The sequence below is a fragment of the Cynocephalus volans genome, chromosome 13, assembly GCF_027409185.1.
Source record: "Cynocephalus volans isolate mCynVol1 chromosome 13, mCynVol1.pri, whole genome shotgun sequence".
Lineage (NCBI taxonomy): Eukaryota > Metazoa > Chordata > Mammalia > Dermoptera > Cynocephalidae > Cynocephalus > Cynocephalus volans.
Window position 1 is genome coordinate 11,690,306 of NC_084472.1, and position 19,210 is coordinate 11,709,515.

A 19,210-nucleotide genomic window follows, 5' to 3' on the forward strand; every position below is an offset into this window, starting at 1 on the left:
GTTTTCTTCTGGAATGATGAAATGTTTTAGAACTAGAGGTGATGGTTACATAGCATTGTGAATGTACTAAATGCCACTTAATTGCACACTTTAATTTTATGTTAAATTCATTTTAACCTAAATATTTCAGTTTAACTATTTTAAAGTGTGAATTTCACCTCACTAAAAAAATTGATAAGCAATGAAGTAATGTGATGAAATAAAATCAGCAGAACAGAATGTAAACATAAGAAATACAAGCAGGGAATTGTAAGACTAAACAGTTGAAAAGGATTAAAACAAATTGATGCATCTGAAAAACATAGCATAAAAATACAACCTGCATATACATTGTTTTCAAAAAATACTGCAGTAAAGTAAGCGTACTTGTACAATGCTTAAATAATATTGGTCAATTTTCAGAATAGATGAGCAAATCTTGAATTTTGCAAGTACTTAAAACCAAGGTTATATTCTATAGTTATACAAATTAGAATAAAAACTAGTTTTGTTTTCTTATTAATGGTATATTAAAAATGTCATGGCTTCACTTTTTTTCTCCAAAAGTGGCTCCTCTTGGCACAATGTGTAGATGTCTAATGAGAGAAATTTCGTGATTACATGTTATATATCACCCACCTTCCGATGTCTTTTATAGGTACCTCTCAAGGAACTCCTAAATGAAAGTGAAGAAGAAATTAATAAAGCTCTAAATAAAAAAATGGGTTTGGAGGATACTTTAGAACAAGTAAGTAATGAAATATAGTCATTAAGAACAAAAATAAGAGTTTTTAAATATATTTTTTTAATTTTCTTTTTTTTTTTATTGGCACACAATTGTATATATTTATGGGGTATAGCGTGATGTTTTGATACATGTATACAATGTCTAACAATCAGATTAGGGTAATTAACATATCTATTATTTCAGACATTTATCATTTCTTTCTAGTGAGAGCATTTAAAATCCTGCTATTTTGAAATATAGTTGACCCTCGAATAACAAGGGTTTGAACTGCACAGGTCCACTTGTATGTGGATTTTTTTCAATAAATATATTGGAAAATTTTTCAGAGACTTTATGATTTTCTTAACATGTTCTTTCCTCTGACATACTTTATTGTAAGAACACAGTATATAATGCATATAACATACAAAATATGTGTTAATTGTCTGTTTATGTTATCAGCAAGGCTTCTAGTCAACAATAGGTTATTAGTAGTAACATTTTGGGGGAGTAAAAAGTTAGACTCAAGTTTTGGCTGCATAGGGGGTTGACACCCCTAACCCCCACATTGTTCAAGAGTCAATTGTATACAGTATCTTTTTGTTAACTCTAGTCACCATAGCGTGCAATGGAACACTAGGATTTATTCCTCCTATCTTACTGTAACTTTGTACTTGTTGATCAACCCTTTTGCCTCTAACCCCCTACCCTTCCCAGCCTCTGGTAAACATTATTGAGTACATACTCTGTACATCTATGAGATAAACTTTTTTAGATTCCACATATGAGTGAGATCATACAGTATTTGTCTTTCTGTGCCTGGCTTATTTATCTCACTTTACATAATGTCCTCCAGGCTCATCCATGTTGCTGCAGATAACAGGATTTCATTATTTTTTATGTCTGAATAGTAATCCATCATGTATATATACCACATTTTCTTTATCCATTTTTCTGTTGATGGACACTTAGGTTATTTCCATATCTTGGCTATTGTGAATAGTGCTGCAATAAATAAGGGTGTACAAATATCTCTTCAACCTACTGATTTAATTTCCTTTGGATATATACCCAATAATGGGATTGCTGGATCATATGGGTAGTTATACTTTTAATTTTTTGAGGAACCTCTATACTGTTCTTTATAGTGCTGTACTAATTTACATTCTCACCAAAACTGAGAGTTCAGCTTTCTTCACATCCTTACCAGCACTTCTTATTTTTTGTCTTTAATGATAGCCATTCTAACTGGGGTGAAATGATATCTCATTGTGGTTTTGATTTGCATTTGCCTGATGATTGGTGATGTTGAGCATATCTTCATATACTATTGGTCATTAGTATGTCTTCTTTTGAGAAATGTTTATTCATACCTTTTCCCCATTTTTAAATTGGATTTTTTTTTTTTTTTTGGCTGTTGAATTGAGTTCTTTGTGTATTCTGGATATTTACCCCTTGTCAGTTGCATAGTTTACAAAATATTTTTTACCATTCTGTAGGTTGTCTCTTCACTCTGTTAATTGTTTCCTTTGCTGTGCAGAAGCTTTTTAGTTTGATATAATCCCATTTTCCTATTTTTGCTTTTGTTGCCTGTGCTTTCAAGGTCTTATCCAAAAAATCCTTGCACATGCCAATGTCATGAAGCATTTCCCCTGTGTTCTCTTCTGGTAATTTCATAGTTTCAGGTCTTACATTTAGGTCTTTAATTCGTTTTAAGTTGACTTTTGTAAGTAGTTAGAGATAGGAGTCATTTCATTCTTCTACATGTGGGTATCCAGTTTTCCCAGCATCATTTATTGAAGACACTGTCCTTTTCCCACTGTGTGTTCTTGGTGCCTTTGTCAAAGATCAGTTGGCTGTAAATACGTGGATTTACTTCTGGGTTCTCTATTCTGTTCCATTGACCTATGTGTCTATTTTTATGCCAGTACCATACTGTTTTGATTATATAGTTTTGTAATATATTTTGAAATCAGGTATTCTGATGCTTTTAGCAGTATTCTGTTTTTTTCATGATTGCTTTGTCTATTTGGGGTCTTTTATGGTCTTATATGGGGAATTTTAGGATTGGTTTTTCTATTTCTGTGAAAAATGCCATTGGAAAGTTGACATGGATTGCATTGAACCTGTAGATTGCTTTGGGAAGTATGGATATTTTGACAATATTAATTCTTCCAATCCATGAACATAGGATTATCTTTCCATTTATTTGTTTCCTCTTCAGTTTCTTTCTTCAGTGTTTTGTGGTTTTCAATGTACAGATCTTTCTCCTTGGTAAAATTTATGCCTAGGTATTTTTTTCTTTTTTTTTTTTTTTTTTTTGGTTTTTTTTGTTTGTTTGTTTGTTTGTTTGGTAGCTATTGTAAATGGAATTGCTTTCTTGATTTCTTTTTCACATAGCTTCTTGTTTACCTATAGATATGCTAATTTTGTATATTGACTTTTGCATACTGCAACTTTACTGAATTTATCAGTTCTGAGAGTTTTTTGGTGGCGTCTTTAGATTTTTCTGTAAGTAATAGCATGTCATTTGCACGCAGGGACAATTTGACTTCTTCCTATCCAGTTTGAATGACCTTTATTTCTTTCTCTTTCCTAATTGCTCTGGCTAGGATTTCCAGTACTATGTTGAATAAAACTGGTGAAAGTGGGCATCCTTGTCATGTTCCAGATTTTTTTTTTTTTTTTTTTTGTCGTTTTTTCGTGACCGGCAGTCAGCCAGTGAGTGCACCGGTCATTCCTATATAGGATCCGAACCCGCGGCGGGAGCGTCGACGCACTCCCAGCGCAGCACTCTACCGAGTGCGCCACGGGCTCGGCCCTTGTTCCAGATTTTAGAGGAGGAAAAGCTTTCAACTTTTTGTTCACTATTATGTTTTGGCTAACACATTTCAAAATATGAAATGAAATCCTGTCTTTTCTCAGAACAAAAATTTGTTTATTTTTTCTCATGTGGAAACAAAACCAATGGCATTTCACACATAATTATGCTAGTAACCCACAGAAAGATGTTTTTAATGTTAACAAGTTCTATCAATACTTACATTGTATTAGAAAGAATTTTTCCTCTCCTCAAGAAAATAGAAAAATTTGTAACATTAGATAAGAGTTTCATCATACTATTGTTACTGTACTTTGGGGTTTCTGAAATATCAGACTATTGAAGTCCTAATTGAGGAATTAGGACAGCTTTAATGGGAGCGCCACAGGTATGATTATTTCTTGACGTAAAGTCTTCCTTTAGTCTGCTTCAGTTTGATTTCTCTTTTTTATTGGAATGAGTACTAAACCTGGAGATGCTCAAAAAGATGTGAATTACAAGCAACCTTAATAGGAATCTTGTAACTGAAACGTGTTTTATAGCAACTTGAAACTTTTTTAAAGGTTATAAGCAGGAAAGCTGGGAGTCGGGGGGGGTATGGATTATAAAATGCCTACTATAGTCTAGGCCTCATGTTAGTGTTCTAAAGGTAAGTACATTCTTCAGGGACTCCCATTTGGAGAAAAGGGAAAAATATAACAATGACATCCAGATTTTTCTGGTTTGAGTAAATAAGTGGATTATACTGCTCTTAACCTAGAAGAGGAAAAATGAGAGCAGGGGGTGCCTGGGACAGTGCTGATGATGTTGAGCTTGCTGTCTGTGGGACATCCAGGAGGAAGTTGAACCAATAGATTCAAAACACAGGAAAGAGATTTCAGAACACAGGAGAGAGATCAGGGCAGAGGAGCCAGAAACCAAATTACTGTGGATCGAAGTATGGCTGGTAGAAGAAGAGACAGTAGTATGAATAGGCTGCTGTTGGTCATCTACTGCAAAATGAGACTACTACTAATATTTGAGTCTGAGGAAAGGAGATAGAACAGTAGTTAGAGCTGTATGGGAAAGGTTTTTGCTTTTTGTGGTTTTGGGAGGGAGGGGTTTGTCTGGTTTTAAAGATGAGAGAGAGAGTGCAAGAGAAAGAGGGTAAAAAAAAAAAGTAGGAGTATAAGAGAGTGATGAATTTGAATGTGGTCCATGCAGAAATAAAAAGGTGTGGGATCCAGTGAAGAGACAAGGAGTTATTCCTCATCAGGAGGAATATGGGTGTCCTGCATTCTGAAACTGACTGAAAGGATGAAGGAAAGGTCTCATACAAATAATTGGTTGGTTTGGGAGGCAGGAAGTGACAGAATTCCAGCCTGGTGGCTTCTGTTGATGATAGAGGGATATCTTCTTGGGTTACAAGCAACTTGAGGGCTCTTGAATGAATGAATGAGGAAAATACTGATGAAAGTATGCCAGATATGAATAGTGGTTTTGGGGGGGGTTGCCAAATTATTGATGATTATTTTCTTTATTTTTTCCCTAATTTGCCACAATGAAAATGTCTGTTTTTCTAATCAGGAGGAAAAAAAATGTTTATGTAATTAATGCAATTTTAGTAAAGTTGACATGGAAAGTAGAAGATGCCCAGAGATAAGTGAACATGGTTTTGACCGGCCAACCATGAGGAGCTAGCGGAAGTTCTGGTTATGAAACAATTTGTTTACCTTGCTAGTTACTTCAGAAATAACTTGGAGTTAGAACATCTGTTTTTGAGTTCTGGGCATAGGCTGTTTGGATCATCCTGAGCAAAAAATATTCTTTCCAGTTTACTCTTCTTACCTGTAAAATAAGAGAACTTCCCTTAGAAGGCATTTTTGATGATTAAATGAGAATTATATGCAAGTTTCTTTAGTACATGTAGTTATTTCACTACCCTATCTTTTACAAATAACATTAGTTTCACTGAATTTTTTTTTAATTCTTTTTAATTTATGTCTGTGTAGAATTATCCTTTTAAAGAAAAATGTCAGCTATTTAAACATTTTACTGTTTTCTGTTTCCTATAGGAAACATTTTTCTCTTGGTCTAGCCAAAGAACGTTCTATATTAATTACTGGTATCAACTGCTGCCAGAACTTGTCAACAGGAAATGAACTTTAGAAAAACATTTTTTTTCTTCAGTTTTGGTTTCAACCTATCTTAAAGCTCAAGCTTTAACAGGATTAAATGTAGTTACTTTATTACTCTTTGGAAAAATGCATGACTATAACTAAATAAAATAAAATCCAATAAAATAAGTCATGAATTATCCAATAAAATCAATATAAAGAGTTCTCTTTAACATTCCATAAAGTGAATGTACAAATGGAAAACTAGATAACTAGCAAAAATAGATAGTCTAAACAAAGCTAAACTTCTAAACTAGAGCAAAAATAATTTATATTGTGAATAAATTGATTATTAATAACGTACATGATGTAATATATGTAATAGTTATATAATATGTATGAGAGCTTAGAAAGCACTTCCACAGGTATTAGTGGAAAAACAGGCATTAGAATCCTTATTTTAAAGGTCTTTCGAAAGAAAAAAAATATTTTTTTAAAGATAAATTTTAAAAAAGAAAAACAAATTTTAAAAATGTAGAAAAAAATAATCAAAAAAGGAAAAAAAGGTTTTTTGAGATTAATTCCTCTTTTGGAAATAATAAAATTTGGGGGCAAATGATAGTTGAGAGTCCAATAATAGCACCAGAAGAAATAACATGGTTCAGTTAGTTGATTGGTAATATAAAATTTCTAGCAACTTATTAAAATGTCTTTGATATGTAGTTAAGATTTCTCAACCAAAGTTTTATTCCCCAAGTTGAATACAATGATAACAGAAAGCAAGAGAAGTGTGAAAACTCTGAAAGAAGAAGTTCAAAAGCTGGATGATCTTTACCAACAAAAGGTCAAGGTAAGAACTTTGCCACAGTTTGTATAGGTTAGCCAAAGCTGTGTCATGACTGATTGACTAGGCACATATTCTGACACAGAAACTGATATCTTTAAGCTATATCCTATAACTTGTGTCTTAGTTTAGTCTTCTGCTACAAAGTTTATGGTAAGGAGTTATTTTATTTTGTTCTTTAAAAGACTTTTTTTCTGTATTATCGCTGTTTGACCATAGAACACATTTACCTCTTCCATTATCTCATATTTTGTACTTACATATGTGATTCAGTATCCTTGCAAGACCAAAACATGTTTTAAACATAATCATTTCTACATTCTTATAGAGATTTAATGTTATGTACTCCTGAAGCTTGAACCCCCAATAAGGTCTTTTATATGTATAATTGCCCATCAAGAGGCATTGCAAATTCACTATCCTGGCCAAATTCCAAAAACAATTGATAAAAGACAAAAGATAAAATAATAAGGTTGATTCTCTACCACTCTACTTCACCTTCTGATCAGCATTTTGCTTAAGGAAGTATTCAGATGACTCTATTCATTACCACTTGCACAATTTATGTGAAAAATTTAACTATGCCAATTATTTTTACTCTGTTATACCAACAAAGTATCAGGAATTGAAAGCTTTTCTCTTGGCCTGTATTATATTTAAGACCTATACATTTTTTTTAAGCAGTGTGAAATTTTTAGAAAATGTACCACATAATATGATCTACATGTGAAATGTGAGGCATTTGTTAATCATTTTTATTTTTTCATATGTTCTCCATGAAAATGTTTGACTTTATTTTTTGTAGCATTTAAATGAACAACTTTGATATTTCATCTTCACAAACATAAGAATTGATTAATTTGGGCTATTTTGCCTGTGCATAGTTAATATATCTATGAAATAATGACTAATATAAGGCCTCCTTGATCTTCATGGAAAATATTTAAATCAAAATATCATAAAATGTCCCATAGTTCAGACTTGAAAATACTGCTGAATGAATTCTATACAGACCTCTTGAAAAGGTCACATTTGTGTTTATAGTATAGAATTCCCAAAGGAGCATCTTTAAAGTCTCTTACATTTTAAGAAGTAAGCATCCTGAGAATATAAATGATGCGACCTGACTTTTTTTTAAATGCTTTTCATAAGTTTTTAAAAATCTGCCTGAAGAGCCGGGCCGGCCCGTGGCTCACTTGGGAGAGTGTGGTGCTGATAACACCAAGGCCAAGGGTTCGGATCCCTATATAGAGATGGCCAGTTAGCTCACTTGGGAGAGTGTGGTGCTGATAACACCAAGGCCAAGGGCTCGGATCCCTATATAGAGATGGCCAGTTAGCTCACTTGGGAGAGCATGGTGCTGACAACATCAAGTCAAGGGTTAAGATCCCCTTACTGGTCATAAAAAAAAAATCTATCTGTAGTATATAGAATATGAATATCAAAAAATTCATAACCATGACTTTATCCTGACAGGAGGCTGAAGAAGAGGATGAAAAATGTGCCAGTGAGCTCGAGTCCTTGGAGAAACACAAGCACCTACTGGAGAGTGCTGTTAACGAGGGCCTCAGTGAAGCTATGAATGAGTTAGATGCTGTTCAGCGGGAGTAAGTTCATCTCATCAAGATTTATATGTTTATTTGCAGATTAATCATCTAACATTTCTATAAAACTAGATCTATTTTTAGTTGCTTTAATTTATATTATAGAGCTATTTGGGGTGGAGGGACTGATAAATAGGAACTGAAGCACAACAGCTTATAACTTGGGATGCTTTTGCTACGACAAATCCATTCTGCTGTTATAGTTACTACCCACTAAGAAATCATTCATTTTTAGATCTAATTAATAAAAGGCTTTTAATCTTTGAAAACAACATAAAACTTTTAATTAATTCATATAACTGGCTATTTGTTAGTGAATTTTAATAAAATTCCACTAAGCTTTAATAAACTCCATTAAGCTACTCATGTTAAGCTATATTTCCTAGAAATTATGTATATTATATGGTAAAATATAATTAAACTATAAGTTAGAGTCAATCATCTGTAACACAACATATGCCTTCCTAATAATCACCATGCTGTGCAAAATCATGTGATAAACATCATAGTACCTATGGGAAAATCGGTATTAAGGCACAGCACTCAAAAACTCCATTAGAGATACACGTAAACAAAAGAGGAACCTAAAAAAATGTTAGCACAACTACACACATGTTAAATGACTAAGAGATACATAAATGCTACACTAAGTAACGTACCCTTCACCTTAAAAAGATCTTCAGTTTACTTTGGGAAATGGGCATACAGGCAGTTGTAGCTTGTGAGTTGTTACGCAGAGGTGGAAGAAGAATTATCTGAAATGGGATGGAAAATTGCAATGCCAGTTGTGGATGCCGAAGCTCCAGTGGCGCAATCGGTTAGCGCGCGGTACTTATATGACAGTTGTGGATGCCAGTTGTGGCTCATGATATATGCAGAGAACTGAGGTAGCTGGTGGACATTTGAGGTGTGTGCTCATGCGTGTTTTGTGTATTCCTTCTCATCTGGATTCAGGTGGGTGCAGTTTTCTGCATTCAACATGTATTTTTCAAGGAAGAAATTTACATAAGCAAACATGAAATTTGCATTATGCTCAGATTATTACATTGTACTTATATTCCTGTCTGATATATCAATCCAGTTGGAATAAATATGCATTTCCAAACAAGTGTTATAGCAGAACTGATTGTATATTTTGTTGTATTTCTCAGAAGTATATGCTTTATAATCAAATTATATATTGTCAGGTTTTCCCTCTCAGTTTCCCTTATACTTTTTAAAGCTTACATAGGAAAAATTTAGCCATACTGAATAACTATAACTAAAAATAGTGGTGTCTTTTCTATAAAGAATATTCTGCCTTTCTGCAACCTATACAAAATCAATATACGGAGTACTTAATCCATAGGCTCTATGTACATTTATATGAAAATATACATTTTTTGAAGTCTTAAGTGGCCATCAAATAACTAAAAAGTTCTTAATTTGAGGTTGCAATTACAAACCTTGAGAAAGTCACACGTTTTCATTTCTTTATTTGTAGTCTAAGGATAGAAAATTCAGTTGAGGTTTATTTGGCCTGCAATTTTATTCTTAATTTGAACTCAAATGCCTAAAGATGCAATTTCTATTCCCCCATTTGCTAATTTTCTGTCTTGCCCCCCAAAAGCATTTGTGTTTATAACACCTTTGGAGACAAGTAAGACCATTTGCTCCAAAGCTTTATATGTTAAAGCATGAGGCATTGGTGCTATTTTGTTTTGCTGCCTGCAAAGAATCTTTGAAAGTGTTTTCATTTCTGTTTTAGTGATTGATAACTAGACTTCTGTGAATTAATCCATATAGCAAGTGGCACATTAGACCAGTCACAGCTTGGTTTTATTGAACATGTATGGAAATGGGAAATGAGCTAACTAGAACTGATAACATTCATTTTCTTCTAGACAACTTAAACAAGAGTTTTTATTCTACAGATACCAAATAGTTGTGCAGACCACAACTGAAGAAAGACGAAAAATGGGAAATAATATGCAACGTCTTTTAGAGATGATTGCTACACATGTGGGGTCTGTGGAGGTAAGTATGTGAAGGTCTTCCCTACATTCTAAGAAAGGTTTTTAAAGCTTTGATATATTTCTGCTTCATTTCAACAGAAATTAAATGAATTTTATTTGTACTGAAAATAAGATCTAGTAAAAATTCATCAGAAGAATCCTGCCTGGATGCAGGGGAGCACTTGGGCATTTTATAATCTGTTTTGCTCACATAAACAACATAATGATATTGACTATATAAATTTGCTTTGCCTCCCATGGATTTGTCACCCCTTTTCCCCTGGGTGATGGAGCCGCCAAAGATTACTCAAAGCCCATCTCTTCTGAGCAGTGAGAAGCCCCAAAAAGGGGTTAATCTTCCAGAACCCTCAAGAGAGAGGCATTCCTTCCATTTGGGAAATTAACCCCAAATTGGGGTTCTCTTCCCACATTTATTCTCCAGACCAGGAAGTTTCAGGAAGAGAACATGGGTGGGGGTTTTGCTAAGTATAGTTTAACAATAGAAGCTGGTAACATTCAGTAAGACAAGAAAGGTAACATTCCATAATGCAGTTTTCAAGAAGTTAAGTTGATCCACCAACAGAAACTTGATCTTAGCAAACATTCTCTTCTTACAGCAATTTCCCAGTATCTTTACATATCAGTCAGTAACCTTTCTGTCTTTGAGCCAGCAACCTTGCTGTGTTACAGTTTTTTATCTTACAACAGAGACTATAGCCTGGGGGAAATTTCCTGTCTTTTGCAAGGTTAATATTTGAAACTGCAAGGCTTTGGAAAACCAGGCCCTGTGAAATACATTTGCTTTATGTACACTCTACATAAACAATGTATAATGATGTTGTGCCAGGCCATGTTCTACATACTAAAAGCATTCATTTAGGGTTTCATTAAGATGAAGATAAAGGAGCATGTCTTGTGACAAATGTTTTTCCCTTCTGTAATTTCATATAAACACAAAATAAAATATTTCTGAAATATAAAGTTTATTTACCTCATCCCCACTCTTCACATAGCTTGAAAGTTCAACAATAAGGGCCGAGCCCGTGGCGCACTCGGGAGAGTGCAGCGCTGGGAGCGCAGCGACGCTCCCGCCGCGGGTTCGGATCCTATATAGGAATGGCCAGTGCACTCACTGGCTGAGTGCCGGTCACGAAAAAGACAAAAAAAAAAAAGAAAGAAAGAAAGTTCAACAATAAAACTATTCCTCCAACCTGCTGTATAGACCCCCAAAAGCTAAGATAAATTGCTTATTTGTAAAAATTTTTTTTTGACCGGTAAGGGGAACGCAACCCTCAGCTTGGTGTCATCTGCACCACGATCAGCCAGTGAGCGCACCAGCTATCCCTATATAGGATCCAAACCCGCGGCCTCGGCGCTAACAGCACCGCACTCCACACAGAGTGAGCCATGGGGCCAGCTCTGTAAAATTTTTTAGTAATTTATTAGGTGACAATGTATTTCCAGTTGAGAATGGTTTAATAAATAAAGCTTATTATATCAAATTAATAGGCTTCCATATATTGAAAACTTGAGCATGTGATACCCCACTTCCCATCTTCTCTCTTGAAAGACATTGAACTGCTGGTTTGTTGCTTGCTAGTGCTCTTTACTGCTTAGTAGTAAGATCTAAGAAAAGCATCCTGGATACTACATTAGAAAACCTGGATTCTACCCACTTCTTTCTAATTGAACCACTTAGTGGCCCTATAATCTTGCACGGATCCTTTTCAGCCAGTACTGTGCATATAAGCCATAGGCCAGAATATGATTCGAGTGAATATTTTCTCATTCTCCCAAGGATGATGTATGTACATAAAAGAAAAGTTCATAACATACAATTGATGGCTTAGGTTGAGAACAACTGTTTGTATGTATCATTTTACTTCTTTTGGTCTTCAGTTTCTTCATCTGTAAAAGGCAGGGCAGGGGAGACAGTTGCCAATCTCCTTAGCACCTCTAACTTTCTATTATCTGTAACTATTGGCCTATCCTCAGTGTTAACCCAGTAGTGACTTTGTCATTAAGGATGTGTGTGAAGATAACTATAATTATTAAAGTTTTAACCAGTTAACATAAAGTTAGATTTGAAAATCTAATGGTAGATTACTAATTTTTTTTAGTTAGTTTCTGTACATTACAGTGTTGTTCAGGGAGATCAGACCAAATTCAACAAATATTTACTGAGCACTTTGTACTATGCAGAATTCACTATTCGTCAATATGAAAGGTTTAATAGCTTAACTAGTAAAGTATGGAAGAAGCATAGAAAGTCAAACCTGATGTGAGGAAATTTTACAATGAGCCATGAAGTTGGACTAAAGAAAGCAAAGGCATTTACATCTAATGGTATCTTTAGGTACTTACATCTAATGGTATGTTTTTCTTATGAAACAAAGTATTTGAGCAGTTCTGGTTGGAGTCCCATACAGATCCTATATGTGGCTTGAGTTCTAGACCAGGGGTCAGCAAACTACAGCCTGTAGGCCAAATTCTTCCCATAGCCTACTTTTGTAAATAAAGTTTTATTGGAACATAGCCACCTTATTTGTTTCAGTACTATCTATGGCTGTTTTCACACTACAGTGGCAGGGTTGAGCAATTGTGATGAAAACCCTCTTGCCTGCCAAGCCTAAAATAATTATTATTTGGCCCTTTACAGAAAAAGTTTGCTAACTCCTGCTCTGGACTCAAATTCCCCGAGGGACACAAAATCGATTTTTTTTTTTTTTTTGGTTTGTCTGTTTAAGCATTCTAAGAACTATTATAAAGCTGTAATAATTAGTACATTGTAGTATTAATGTAGATAGAACAACCTCTGTGATTAAGAATCTAGAAATACATGCATGAGCATAGACATGAAATTGATATGTGTGTGAGAGTATTACAGAATAGTAGGGCAAGATGAATTGGTCAGTTAATGGAGTTATCTCCCTACATTAAACTCTATGCAGAAACCAGTTCTAGGTAGTTTAAGAAATTAATGCGAGGCTAAAATTTTTAACTTCTAGAAGAATCTTAAAAGACTATCTTTACACCTCAAGGGTTGTAAAGGAGTTCTTAAATTAGGTACATAAAGTGTACAAACCACAAAAAATGTTACTTACCAATTCAGCTTTGTTAAAATTAAGATCCTTTTGGGGCCGAGCCCGTGGCGCACTCGGGAGAGTGCAGCGCTGGGAGCACAGCAACGCTCCCACCGCAGGTTCAGATCCTATATAGGAATGGCCGGTGCGCTCACTGGCTGAGTGCCGGTCACGAAAAAGACAAAATAAAAAATAAAAATAAAAATAAAATAAAATTAAGATCCTTTTGGGGGCCGGCCCGTGGCTCACTTGGGAGAGTGTGGTGCTGATAACACCAAGGCCACAGGTTCAGATCCCTATATAGGGATGGCCAGTTAGCTCACTTGGGGGAGCATGATGCTGACAACACCAAGTCAAGGGTTAAGATCCCCTTACCGGTCATCTTTAAAATATATATATAAAATTAAGATCCTTTCTACATCAAAAGACCTGGAAAGAGAGAGAAAAGACAAGCCACAAACTGGTAGAAGATATTTAAAAACACAACTAATAAAGAATTAACATCCAGATATATAATGGCATCTGGAAAATAAATAAAAGTGGGCAAAAGACTTGAATGGGAAATTTCACAAAAGAGCAAAGGTGACCAGTAAACATATGAAAAGATATACTATATTCCACACTCAAGAACTGGCAAAAAATTAAAGTTTGGTGATACCAAATGCCAGCACAGATGTGGAGAAATGGGAGTTCTTCTTTATTGCTGGTGGTTGTATAAATTCATGTAACAATTTTTTAAAAAAATTTGGTGCAGTCCCTTATGAAACTTAAATGTGTACATACTTAATGCAGTTCCACTCTAGGTATTTGCCCTAAAGAAATTTTTACACTATGTGCTAGGGGACTGTACTGGGTTGAATAGTGTCTGGTCACCCACCCCCACGAACTCCCCTAAAATTCATGTCTATCCAGAATCTCAGAATGTGACCTTATTTGGAAGTAGTGTCTTTGCAAATGTAATTGGTTTATAAGAAGGCCATGTGAAGGCAGAGATTGGAGTGATGCATCTATCTACAAGCTAAAGAGCACCAAGGAATACCAGGAACCACATAAAGCTGGAGAGAGGCAAGGAAGGATACTTCCCCAGAGCCTTCAGAGGGAGGATATCCTTGCTGACATCTTGATTTGGGACTTCTAGACCCCAAAACTAAGAGAGAATAAGTTTCTGTTGTTTTAAGCCACCTAGTTTGTGGTACTATAATTTGTTATGGTATCAATATTTGAAATAGCAAAAAACAAACAACATAGTATATTAGTTTCCTATTGCTATTGTAATAAATCACCATCAACTTAATGGCTTAAAGCATCACAAATTTGTTATCTTACAGTTAGGGAGATCAGAAGTCTAAAATGGGTCCACAGGGCTGCAGTCCTCCGGAAAGCTCTAGAGTAGAATCCATTTCCTTGCCTTTCCCAATTCCTGGAAGCCACCCACACAGTTCTTGGCTGGTAACCCCTTTCTCCATCTTCAAGGTCAGCAGCAGAGCATCTTCTCTACTCTCTGCCCTCTGCTTTTGCCCTTACATCTTCTCTTTCTGACTGATAATTCCCTCTTATAAGGACCCTTGTGATTACATTGAGCCCCCCCAGATAATGCAAGATAGTCTCCTTTTGTCAAGATTCTTAACTTAAACATGACTGCAAACTTCCTTTTCCCATGTAGGAAAACATAGTCACAGGTCCCTGGAATTAGGGCATAGACATCTTTGGGGAGGCTGTTACTTAGCCTGCCACGCCTGGAAACAAACAAAACTTCATTAACAGTAAAATATAAAAGTAAATGTTTATATATTGATTCTAAAATACCATATAGCGGTACATGAATAAACTGGACCTATATGATTTAACATTAATGAATCTTAAAATACTATGTGAAAAAAAAGTCATAGTACATAACATTTAATATTAAATAAATATGAAGGTTAAAACCACTAAGCCAATATATTGTTTAGAGATACATATCTGTATGTGTGTATGTGTGTGTGCATACACAGGCACCTGCACACACACGTATATAGTAAAATATAAAGAAAAGCAAAACAACATCAGGCCAAGCAGTTATGTCTGGGGGAGAACAGAGGGGATATGGTGAGGAAAGGGCACAAAAAGGGCCTACATGGTAGGTAGAAGAATATTCTTTATTCTTGTTCTTAACTTACAGATGTTACACTCTTGGTTGTAAATTTCACACTTTAAAGGAAATTAATGTTTTTACATTAACAATTGGTAATGTTTTCACTAGAAACATCTCGAGGAGCAGATTGCTAAAGCTGATAAAGAGTACGAAGAATGCGTGTCAGAAGATCTCTTGGAAAATATTAGAGAGATTGTAGACAAGTATAAGAAGAATGCTGCTCTACTTAAGCCTTCTAATGAATGAAGATAAAATGTTACGTTATATCTTTTATATATCTAGTTCTTTAACTGTAAATATGTATCACCTGAAATTTTGATAACTTGTTGGATTGTTATCTTTAGATGTGAAAGACCAGTTATATATGTACTCATAGTTAATAAAATTGTGTCAGTTAAGTGTGGGTTTTTTTCCTTCATTTCTTTGCCTAACGTCGGATAGTGAGAAAGGTAGGTAGTAGGATCTAAATCAAAAGTTTGCAGACTACCATGTGGGCCAAATCTGGTCACACCCATTTATTTACATATTTTCTACTACTGCTTTCGCACTACAATAGCAGAGTTGAGTATATGCAACAGAGACCATATATAGCCTACAAAGCCAAAAATGTTTACTGTCTGGCCCTTTATGGAAAAAGTTTGCTGATCCCTGGTATATATATAAAGATTGGTGTTGTCTTAACTAAAAAATTTCTCAGTGACTCTGGACACATATAATCCAACTGACTTCTGATGGAGAGCCCTAAGACTTCACAAGTAGCCAAAGTTCTTTCTGGCTTCATGCCATAGTTACTCTGAAACAGAAGAATACGGAATATGAGAATCACAAGAAATAATAAAATAACCTAGTTCAACCTCCTCATTTTAGACATGAGGATTCATTCCTAGAGAAGTTCTGATTTACCTCAGGTCATACATCTTATTGGTGGTAGAAGCCACACTGGAACTTACTTAAAGGGGTACACAATCTTAAGTACAGCCACAGAAGCCATGAAAAGTGAATATTCAGGATGATGAGGAAGTCATTTTAGAATGTGCGTCTAAGCTCCTCCTTGAATTGACTGCCTCCAGTTTAACTTTCAACTTTATTCCAACTCTAATGTGAGTCAATACAGAACATGATAAAAAGAAATATAAGCAACATACTCTAAGAACTTGGAATGAATTACAGCAAAGCTTTATGAAGGGGAGGGCATTCGACCTGAGAGAGATACCATGTTTGATTTAGTCAACTTTTCCCCAATTGTTTTAATCTCTTCGAATTTTTTTCTTGCTTTCAATGTTATTTTTAATATTTAAGCCTTTGCTCTATAAGTGTTCTTTAAATTTTCCTCTATTTAATTTTTATTTTTAAAATAATTTTACTTTAAAAACAAAAAGTTTGCAAGAAAAATACAAATAGCCCCCTTCATGCAAATTTCCTAGTTAATATTTTACTACATTTACTCTTTCCCCTTCCCCCCATTTGTTTATTTCTTTATCTTGACTCACTCATAATTTGCAGACATGATATCCCTTCACCTCTAAATACATCAGTGAATACTTCCTAAAAGCAATCACAGTTTCATGACCATAATACAATTACCAAATCAGGAAATTAATATCAGTACATTAGTACCTAATGTACAGAATGTACTCAAATTTTGCTAATTGTTCCAAAATGTCCTTTATTAGGATTTTTTTTTTTTTTCTTTTTTCAAGATTCATTCCAGGATCACATGTTGCATTTAATTGTCAAAACTATTTAATCTTTTTTACACTGGAAGTTCCTCATTCTGATTTTCATGACCTTGAAGAGTTATTTATAGTCTGCCCCTCAATTATTGCTTAATGCATCTCAGGGGTAAATAAGGTATCAACAGAAGTGATGTTATATCAGAAGGTACAAAATGTTTAATCAGTTAGTTTTGGTGGTGTCTTCAGGGTTAATATTTCCCTTTGTAATAAGAGTATTGTGGGGAGGATACTTTGAGACTATGAAAATAGAAAGCTTCTCACCAAGCTTTCGTGTATTCTTCTTTTTTTTTTTTTTTTTTCTTTTGGCCTTTTTTGTGACCGGCACTCAGCCAGTGAGTGCACCGGCCATTCCTATATAGGATCTGAACCCGCGGCGGGAGCGTCGCCGCGCTCCCAGCACCGCACTCTCCCAAGTGCGCCACGGGCTCGGCCCCGTGTATTCTTTTTAATATGTATGTCTCTTGAATGATTATTACTATGATAGTTGCCAAAAAATGATTAAATTTCTGATTCTATCATCCTTCTTATTAGTTGGCATCTTCTATAAGGGAAAACTTTCCCTTCTCCATCATTTATTTATTTATATCAGTATGGGCCCATGGCTTATTTTAGTCAATGGGTTGTAATCTGTAACTATCATTATTTATTTTGATGATTAAATTGTTCCAGATTTGGCCAGTGGGAGCCCTCTCAGGGTTGTTCCTATGTTCTTTTTTGACATTTCTCCATTTTTTGAACATTTCCTTCCTGGTGCAATAAGATGTTCCAGGCCCATCCTGTACTGTCCCCTCCCCACCCCTGGAATCAGCCAATTCTCCAATGATCCCGGTTCCTTTTAGTGAACAATAATATTTAGAAACCAAATCTGGGCATATGCATGCTCATTGCTCCTAAAGTGCCACTGCTTCCAGGCCCTCTCCAAGGACAGACCTAGAAAATATAAGGATACATATACATGCACACATCTGTATTTATATCTCTATCTGTGTTGATATACTATTAAAAACCATGAGTTCATATCAATACCTCCAGTTCCAATCCAACACCACACAAGTGCTTGATCATGAGGGCCAGGACATAAGGCTCATTAAGCAAGAATTCACCAGCTCGGGAGCACTTTTTCCGAATATGGGATTTTACACCATGGCAAGGACCTTAGGGGATGGAGCAAACTCACCGCTGAGGTGGCTCTTAGGAACATGGATAAAACGAACCCTTGTGGAAATGACTAAGTTGCCCTAGCAGAGAGTAGAGGAAGGAATGGCAAGGGTAAGGGAAGTGGGCATCCTGGAATGCACTTATTATGTAAAGCCAGAAGACCCCTCCTGGAGATGATGTTCCACAGCAGGGAGGGCCCTGAGTACGCCCCATCACTTAAGGCCATCATTCCTGGTGAGAGCAATTTCACTGAGAAGTCTAGTGGTGGCTCCTCTGCAGGCTGGGATGATGGTGGGAGAGGCAGGTACAGAGCTGAGCTCATTAACTTTCATCGGGATGATGGAGCCCCGAAGGAGCAGAGGCCAGGAGGCTGCCCACAATGTTGCACAAGGTCAGAGGAGCAGTCAAGGGTGCTTAACCTGAAGGAAGTTGTGGAAGTGGTTAAAGAGTTGTTGTCCCTCGGGACAAAATGGAAGGACAGAGCTATGTTAACTCTCTCCTGCCCTCTGTCATAATATAGTCCAAAGAGACTAGACTGCCTGGACATCACACTGATCAACAAGGGTAGGTTTTTCTTTAAAAAATTTTTAATTAATAAACTATTTTTTTAGAGCAGCTTTAGGTTAACAGAAAAATTGAACATGGGTAGTTTCTAACTCTATAACTGCAAAAATCAGGAATGGTGGAACAGAGGATTAAAGGTAGTCGGTCACTCCTATAAAAACTCACAATCACGGGCCGGCCCGTGGCTCACTCAGGAGAATGCAGTGATGACACTACCAAGGCCACAAGTTCGGACCCTATATAGGGATGGCCGGTTAACTCACTGGCTGAGCGTGGTGCTGACAACACCAAGTCAAGGGTTAAGATCCCCTTACTGGTCATCTTAAAAAAAAATTAAAAACTCACAATCTGTTGCTCAGTTCCCAGATTTGAGCCATTTTCAGGTTTGAAACCCATCGACTGAAGATGTAGCTGAGTCTCTAGAAGGCAGAAACAGGGCTAGCCAGTTAGCTCAATTGTTTAGACCACCT

At 35.7% G+C, this 19,210-nt stretch overlaps 1 protein-coding gene across 1 annotated transcript in view; it reads left to right on the plus strand.

Annotated features, from left to right (window-relative positions):
* The window catches only part of NDC80 (NDC80 kinetochore complex component), a 39,304-nt gene extending 23,776 nt beyond the window's left edge, over positions 1–15,528 (plus strand). The window contains exons 12-16 of the mRNA XM_063077504.1: positions 638–727; positions 6,381–6,473; positions 7,944–8,074; positions 9,985–10,087; positions 15,391–15,528. Coding sequence (XP_062933574.1) covers positions 638–727; positions 6,381–6,473; positions 7,944–8,074; positions 9,985–10,087; positions 15,391–15,528 — 555 coding nt within the window. The remainder of the gene's footprint in view (positions 1–637; positions 728–6,380; positions 6,474–7,943; positions 8,075–9,984; positions 10,088–15,390) is intronic.
* The last annotated feature ends 3,682 nt before the right edge of the window (positions 15,529–19,210 follow it).